Source organism: Scleropages formosus, chromosome 3, assembly GCF_900964775.1.
Source record: "Scleropages formosus chromosome 3, fSclFor1.1, whole genome shotgun sequence".
NCBI classification, from domain to species: Eukaryota; Metazoa; Chordata; class Actinopteri; order Osteoglossiformes; family Osteoglossidae; genus Scleropages; species Scleropages formosus.
Genome location: NC_041808.1, coordinates 10,099,810 through 10,108,629, shown reverse-complemented (window position 1 = coordinate 10,108,629; position 8,820 = coordinate 10,099,810). Strand labels below are relative to the sequence as shown.

General features: G+C 51.7%; 1 protein-coding gene across 1 annotated transcript; it reads left to right on the top strand.

Moving 5' to 3' along the window:
• The first annotated feature begins 3,955 nt into the window (after positions 1 to 3,955).
• Positions 3,956 to 6,693, top strand: ptger4c (prostaglandin E receptor 4 (subtype EP4) c). Its single transcript, XM_029250144.1, has 3 exons — positions 3,956 to 4,139; positions 4,285 to 5,327; positions 6,055 to 6,693. Exons 1-3 carry the CDS (start codon positions 3,956 to 3,958, stop codon positions 6,691 to 6,693), a joined length of 1,866 nt encoding a protein of 621 aa, XP_029105977.1.
• The last annotated feature ends 2,127 nt before the right edge of the window (positions 6,694 to 8,820 follow it).

Sequence of the window (8,820 nt, the reverse complement as noted above, 5' to 3'; positions counted from 1 at the left end):
ATAAATGCCAGCGCATTTTGTTGTGCTCAGAGCGCTCTGAAAGGACACCGTCGGACTGAAAGGATGCTAGTGCTGTGCTCACAGGTCAGCGTTTAAGCGTTAACGTCCCTCACTTAGCTTTCTCCGATGCATAGTGACATCACGCTCATGTTTCCGCACATTTGTCAGCCGAGGCACGTTGGACTCCTCTTGCTAACCGTGACTGATTTAATTAGTTGGCTAATTTCAGAGCCTTGGACAGATAAATATGTCCGTGGGGTACCGACGACGGGAAGTAAATTGATTTAAGAAAATTGGTCTCGGTTTTGTTTTTCGGATGAATTTTAAGTGTGCCGAGAGAGCAATAGCCAGGTGAATGTGGGGGGGGTGGGCGTGTAGCGAGGCAGCCGACGATAAGCGGGCGCATTTCACAGACCTGTGATATGATATGGAAGACGGGCCCTCTACTCGTACACACTTGCTAGGGATGTATATTTAGTTTTACAGTCTACACTGGACATTTGCTCTATCAACAGCATAAAGGGGAACAGCTGTTAGTGTAGTGGTTTGAGCTACTGCCTTTGGACCCAAAAGTTGCAGGTTCAATCCCTGCCTCTGGTTGCATGACCCTTGAGCAAGGTACTTACTCTGAAATTGCTCTGGTAAAATTACCTGGCTGTATAACTGGGCAAACAATTGTAAGAATTGCAACCTTAACATTATAAGGTACTTTGGAAAAAAGCATCAGCCCAACAAATAAATGTAAATGACCAAAATGTTCAACCTTTTCCCAGTAGAAAAATTTGCATCCGCATAATTCAGACTAACTCCGGAATATCCGCGCTCCTCGGATTGTGTAAACCTTCAACGGCGGTACATGAGCTCACCTTTAAAATACTGTAATCTCTTGCCCTTGTCTTATGAATGTGGATGTTTTTGCAGTTTCTCTGTGTACCATTTGTGTCCCTACAGTGACAGGACCCAGTGCTTTTCTGAAAAAGGAGACCTGTTTAACTAGCTGGGTATTATATTATTGTATATTGTGTATCGTTACATTAATAAATGAAATATCACGCACACATCGTCCTAAACCGCTCATCTCAAGCGGGGTCGCGGTGAGCCGGAGCCTAACCCGGCAACGCAGGGCGTAAGGCCGGAGGGGGAGGGGACGCACCCAGGACGGGACGCCAGTCCATCGCAAGGCACCCCAAGCGGGACCCGAACCCCAGGCCCACCGGAGAGCAGGCACAGGTCAAACCCGCTGCGCCCCCCTCTAAATGAAATATATTTTATAACATAATATTTGGGGTGTTCTTGGCTCCATGGGGATGTGACGAAGAAGCTGCTGCCAGAAAACACCGCGCTCCTGACATTACCAGTGTCACGCATCACGAAAAAAGCACAGTAACTGAGACAAGTGCGAGTAACATCGTATATAAAGCTGTGGTTATTCCGTACGTGTTAAATGAGCAACGTTTTGGATTTCTACTGTAAACTGCCATTCGAATATAATTTCAAGTAATCTTTTTTTGTCCTCCGTAGACTGCATGAGCATTAAATTGCCACAATTCTCTAATCATGATAAATTAATTAAGTCCTGCTGGTATGACCCACCACCACGACCCATCCTTAGGCCTCTGTTCTCATGTCTCCAGTTTAGTGTGGGTAGCTGGTTCTACCTCCAGGTGCTGCTCTGGCCTGTTGCTTCCTCTTCAAATTTAATATGATAATAAACATATGCAAATATATACAGCATCTTGATATAAGTGGAACTGAAACAATTCATCCGTACTTTGACTCTAATGACAAACACTTTTACTCATGTATTAACAGTAAAGTACCTGTAATGCTTCTTATGTTTTGTGTCATTTTGTCTCAAAATCCTCAGTGCCAATTCTAATTATGCTTTTTTAATATAGAATTATGCTCACAGAAATAAGACGTCTGGTACTGCGGTAAACCACGAAACCTTAAGGAACAATTTGGTGACACCGGCTGACAGCTTCATCAGCGCCCAAGGTAATACAGCCATTTCTCCATCCTACACTTCCTCCATCGATACGACAAACCTGACAATGCATCGGTACGACTCTGCGGGGCTACACTGTCACTTTCCCGACAATGCGGTAAACAGACTATTGTTTAGCTGCGTAACGCAACAAAGCCATTTATTCCTTTAAATAGACAAAATGTACTGCCTGAAAAAAATGTTTTCCTAAAACTGTGTCTGATGTGACAATTGTAATAAAATAATAACTTCTACAACACAGCTCATGGGACTGCGCACAGGTTTCTGTTCAGAAACACTGCAGGAAGCATCAAAAAGCAGGTTCCAATGGCTCTCAAAGCCAAAAAAAATCAGTCTCTAAGGAACTCAAATCATTTAACACATACTGTATAGCCACAGGGGGTGCGGTGGTGCAGTGGCGCGGTGGGGTCCTGCCCTCCGGGGGGTCGAGGGGTTCGAGTCCCGCTTGGGGTGCCTTGCGATGGATTGGTGCCCTATCCTGGGTGTGTCCCCTCCCCCTCCAGTCTTATGCCCTGCGTTGCTGGGTTAGGCTCTGGCTCCCTGTGACCCAGTATGGGACAAGCAGTTTCAGAGGGTGTGTGTGTGTGTGTGTGTGTGTGTGTACCTGCTGCTCTATTCATAGTTATCACTATCCATTGTTATTAACCGCTCGTTCAGTGCTGGGTCACTGTGGTCCGGAGTCTACCCAAGAATCATAGGGAGCGAGCCAGGGTGCCAGTAGGCACACATACACACTCTGGGCAACGTAACGTTGCCAATTTGCCTGAAACGTGTCTTTGGACTGTGAGAGGAAACCAGAGCACCCAGGGGAAAACCACATGAACAAGGGGAAGAACGCAGAAACTCCACACACACAGATGAACCAGAACCTCGATCTACTTGAAATGAATTTGAAGCTGTGAGACAACAGCCCTATCCGCTGCACCGCTGTGCTGCCGAACCCTCAACTACTAATTTAAAGATTGGTTCATGCAACCAGCACTGTAATCGATTTGGAGGCTCTTCGAGAAAGTACAGGATGTAAGGCCTTTGAGGGACCAGAATACAATGGAGGACAGCTGTGGGGTGGACATGCAGACAGATGCTGCTGCACAGACAGACCCCAATCTGCTTTAGAACCCACAACCCTGGAGCTATGAGTTCAGGCGCTGAGCAGCTGGGCAGCCCATGAGCTCACGGAGGGGATTAAACGGAGCAGGACCCTGGGTCAGTCTCTGGTCGAAACAGTAGCCACAGTGGTCACTATCCCACAGACACCCTCTCCCTAAGGGAGGGTCCAGTGTCACCTGCACCCCTGACTCACTCTGGCTTGGTTAGGCTAGTAGGATAAACAAAAGTGCAGTGAACAAAGTGAGATACAACAGCCAGTGAGGGCTACGGTGAAAAAAAGAATAAACAGAAGTATAATACATATATACGTCATGAAAGCATTCAGTTTTTTCCATTCGAATTTACAGCAGCTACAATAAGTGCACAGAAGAGTGATGACGATATTTTCTGCAGCGACACTGTTAAAAGTGTCCTTCCTGGAAGAGAAAGAAAATCACAGCAAAAAAATGTTCTGCCAAAAAACACCTTTACGCTCTTCTCCAAAGCAACTTACAATGTTAAAGTACTTTACAGTTATTTATCCATTTGTACAGCTGGGTAACTGTTACTGGAGCAATTCAGGGTAAGTACCTTGCTCAAGGGTCCTACAGCTGGAGGGGAGGGGATTCGAACCTGCAGATTCAAAGGCAGCAGCTCTAACCGCTACGCTACCAGCTGCCTATATAAACAAGAAAACATTTAAAAAATATATCATTTACAGCCAGGTTTTACTACACATGGGTTTTTGAAATCCCAGTACTTCCATTCTATGGCACAGGTTACACAGAGGAACAGAAAGAAGCAGCACAACCTGTAGAGTCTCGCGTTACATAAGGAGAGCAAACAGTCATCCTTGGCATGTTGCCCGGTGATGATGATGATGATGATGATGATGATGATGAAACAGAAGATCCCAATGAAGCGCAAGAAGGTCCCCGGCAGGTGTGTGGCGTCAGGGCTGAGGGTGACATCAGCACTGAGCTCCTTTATATCGGCTGCACTAGTAGAGCCCGGGGCTCAGAGCCCACTCGGGAGCGCGCAGGTGGAGCAGAGCGCTGCGCTCCGGACACGCGCGGTCACGGGGCACCTCGGGTCACACAGCGCAGCAAAGCACACAGTAAGTTTTAAATCCGTTACTTTGTTGCAAAGAACATGTGCTCGTCGCCGGCGAGATCTTTTATTTTAAGTTTCGACTGAAGCAAGAAGAAGAAGAAGAACACGACGGAGAAGAGTAGGGCAGCAACAGAGTAACGTAGCGATAATCGGCGTCATCATCATCATCATCATCATCATCGTGGTCGTCGTCATCCGACCTCGCGCTGCCCCGATGCCAGTGAGACCGCAGCCGCCCGCGCTCATTATGAACGAGAGCAGCTTCTCCTCCTCCATCGCCGCGGCTGCCAACTTCTCCGAGCTCGACTCGATCCACCTCCTCATCTGGGAGAACGGAAGCTCCTCTCCGGCGCCCCTGCGGCTCAAGGCGCGCGCGGTGGCCACCTCCGCAACCATGTTCGCCGTGGGGGTCCTCAGCAACCTCGTGGCCGTCGTGGTGCTGCGCGTCTCCAAGAAGGAGCAGAAGGAGACCACCTTCTACACGCTCGTGAGCGGCATGGCCGTCACGGACCTGCTGGGCACGTGCTTCACGAGCCCCGTGGTGATCGCCACGTACGCGGCCAACAGGTGGCCCGGCGGGGAGCGCCTCTGCCACTTCTTCTCCTTCTCCATGCTGTTCTTCGGCTCTGCGGGGATGTCCATCCTGTGCGCCATGGCCGTGGAGCGCTACCTCGCCATCAGCCACGCGTACTTCTACTCGCAGCACGTGGACCGCACGATGGCGCGCCTCGCGCTCACCGCCACCTACCTGGCCAACGTGGTGCTGTGCATCATGCCGAGCTTCGGCTTCGGGAAGCACATCCGGCACTTCCCCGGGACGTGGTGCTTCCTGGACTGGCGCGCGATGGACCCCCTCGCCGCCTCCTACTCCTTCCTGTACGGCGGGGTCATGCTCGCGCTCATCGCCGTGACCGTCGCGTGCAACGTCGCCGTGTGCCGCTCCCTGGTGGGCATGAGGCGGAGGACGCGCGTGGCGAGGGCGGACGTGTGCGAGCACGAGGGCTCCCGGCGCAGGTTCCACAAGCTCTCCTCGGTCAGCTCGGCCGCGGAAATGCAGATGTTCTGGCTGCTCATCTTCATGACCGTGGTGTTTCTGGTGTGCTCCATCCCGCTCGTGGTGAGTGAGCGACTGCGGAGCGCGGATCGTTATTCGGACGCGCCTAATTAACGCGCTCGGCGACGGCGCGCAACGCAAATGGCGATGCGCACGTTTGGAACGCGATGCGGATTGTGCACGTGATTTCATGCATTTCAGGTGCAATCCAGATATAGCAGAGAATCAATCGATTAGGCGAGGCGCGAATATTCATTAAAAATGTGATCCATCATAAGAAGACATGCAGGAAGTGTTTCGGGACGGGTAAGAGAGCTGGTGGAGTAGTGGTAGAGCTCCTGCCTTTAGTTCTGTAAGGCACAGGTTGAGGTTGGAATTTCACTAGCAGCTGCAGAGGGTCCCTCCCGAAACTGCTCCAGTAAAGTTACCCTGAGTAGATGATTTATTCATTTAGCAGACGCTTTGTCCAAAGCGACGTACATCTCAGCAAAAGTACAATTGATGCATTACATTAAGAGAAGGAGACATAGCTGCAGACATGATGAAGGTCTCAAGCAAACCTGTAACCTACCACGTTGCTGCACCGAGGTTCATCGTTCGAGTGGGTGCATAAGACACAGGACAGACAAATCCCGATACCCTCCCTCCCACCATTTAAGTATTAAAGAAAAAATCAAGTTCGGGGCAAGAAGTGCGTTTCGAATGCGCTGCGCAGGACTGACTTCACACTGTATTTCACGCGCCCTAATAATCCCCCCTCCAACCCCACTCCCACTCCACCCCACCCCAGGTGCGCATCTTCGTGAACCAGCTGTACGGTCCGGCGCAGATCTCGGCGGGGCACAAGCCCGACTGCCCGAGCGACCTGCTCGCCATCCGCTTCGCCTCCTTCAACCCCATCCTGGACCCGTGGGTTTACATCCTCTGCAGGAAGAATCTGCTCATCAAAGGCTGCGAGAGGCTCAAGCGGACCGTGGGGGTGGTGCGCGAGGGCCACGCGCGCAAGGTGGGCTGGACGAGCGGCCAGCAGAGCCCGCCGTCCTGTGCGCGCAGCAACCCCACGAGCTACGCGTCCCTGCGCGGCACGAGCGCCTTCCCGCGAGACTCGGGCTCCCCGGCGGTCACGAGGACCAAGTCCTTCACAGACTTCACCGTGCGGCAGACGTGGGAGCGCGAGGCGGCGCGAGCGACCTACCATCCGTTCAACGCCGACCAGAGCGCCGGCCCCGCTTTCGAGAGCGCGCTGAGCGCGGACCCCGAAGCGCGCGAGGACAACTGCAGTTCGCCGTCCGTCCTGCAGGAGACGCCCGTGCGCGCGGGGCGCGGGGAGGCCGCGCCGCGCGTAGAGCGGAGCGCGCGCGCACTGCGGGAGGTCGTCACGTGCACCTTCAGCTCGCCGGCATCCAGCGCGTCCGAGAAGTGCGCGTGAACCGCGGCGCTGTGTGCGCGCGGGGAAGCGCGTGGTCCTCGGACGTCTTTAATTGACACGACGGAGCAAAGGAAGCGCTAAATATGAAGCTCAGTAGAGGATCAGGCTGGAGATGATTTGTAGCAGGAGGTGATGTGTGCATTTCAGGCAGTCCTAAAAACGAACGTCTAGGTATCACGCTAAGCTGCTCTTATTCCCTCGCGGAATTACGGTGTACCTGTGTAAAAACGGCGCTGTGCACGTGCAGGCAAAATACTTGAAGAAAAACGCACATGATGGGCTAATTCCTCCTGCATTGCTGCCATCTGTGAAGCCATGTACTTTTACATTTTAATTCATTCCTTTAGCCCTCACTTTTCTCCAAAGCAGCTCACGGCGTGAGGCTACCGACAAATATTTACCCGCTTATGCAGCTGGGTAATTTTCGCTGGAGCAATTCAGGGTAAATACCCTGCTCGTAGTTTATCTGGGGCAGCAGGGGGCGGAGTGGTTAAGGCATGAATCACCTCTGCTGTAGGGCCCTTGATCAAGGTCCTTACCTGGAATTGACACAGTATGAATACCCTGCTCCAGCAGCAGGTAGATTATTGTAAAGATATGTAACACTGTGCGTGGCTGCAGACGAAAGTGACAGCTAATGGATGATAATAACAATATTTTAATATCTACGGCTGAATTGTGGCACTGCCGATAGGGGCAAATTTTGCTCGCGCGGTAGGCCGTAGGATAGCAGGGTGTGCGTCGCCAGCACTGCGTGGAACGTCTCACCTTTCGCCGCTACGGCGAGGAGAGCACTGGGAGGAGCACCTGGAACGTTCTGTCGCCGCACTCCAGGAAAGCTGGCGTTTCGGATCACCTGAGAAGCGAATGCGGTGTCAAGCTTGACACCGCATTCGCTTCTCAGGTGATCCGAAACAGGGGCTCCTCGAGGCAGGGACCGCCGGCGCTGCGTAATTCTCACGGAATGAGGTTACTCCGGGTCACTGTGTCCAGGAGAGCAACGGAGATGCCCCCTGTCACACACGTACTGACTCGTGTGCCAAAGCTGGTTCCTGGGGTCCGGCCACGGGGTCGGGGAGGGGGGGGACCTTCTCGGCTCTGCAAGGAACCCCTACGGACAACACTTTTGTAAGAATCCACAGAAAGGCAGGTGTTAAAGCAGCTGCTGGCATTACTTTGAACAGTGACATTATTCTAAATGAGGTGAGCATAAATATTTTATTTAGTGATTACTGTACCGGGGTTCCTTTCAAAATGAGAAATCCTCCGCCCCTGCTGCACGGCTGCAAAAAACGCAATTTGGGACAATATTTTCAGGAGTATTGAGAAATTTGTCTCCCATGTGGTTCAGTTAAAGAATCTCCACAGGAGAAACAATTAAGTTTTTTTCAAGGAGAAGCATACTGAGCATAAGTCGTCCTGCTGCCGTGGTATTCCGAGTGTGTTTCCTTTTGGAAATGCTTTGTGGCATAAGTCACCATCTGTGATTTTAGTTTTATGCCGAGGACCACGTTCAGGAGAGACCGGTCAGGCAGGAGGCACATGGGCATCGGGCCTGTGTCACCGTACCTTATTTATACAGGAACGTCCGCAGGCGACAGCGTTACGGCGGCGCGTGTCACAAATTAGGCTGGACCGACGTGACCCCGACGGAAGGATCCACCTGGAGTTTTACTCGATTTAACGCTCAAGCCCTTTGGAAATTGATTTGGGGAGTTACGGGTTGCTACGAATTGCCCTTCCGCCTGACGTTATCGTGAAATATGAACGACCGAGTGAGCGCGGGCTGTCCGGGCTCCGGGGCCACGAACTCGTTCCGCTCCGAAATGCCGCTGTGTGTTTTGTTTATGTCGCGTGCCGGGTGCCACTCGAATGCAGACGCGAGCCGTGGAAGAGCGTGCCGTCCTGCTAAATGTGCGCTGGAGCAGAAACGTAGCTGTCTATTTTCTAATTTAAATAAAACTCTCAATTTTTCATTAAAAATTATCTGTTTGTATACTGTCTTAACATTGCCTGAGTTTTCTCGGTTTTATCGGCAGCGGATGGGCTGCCCTAGTCCTTTTTACCGACATGCTGTCGTATCCTTCAGGTGGGAAATGCGGTATGTTGAGTTAAATGCCGTAAGTC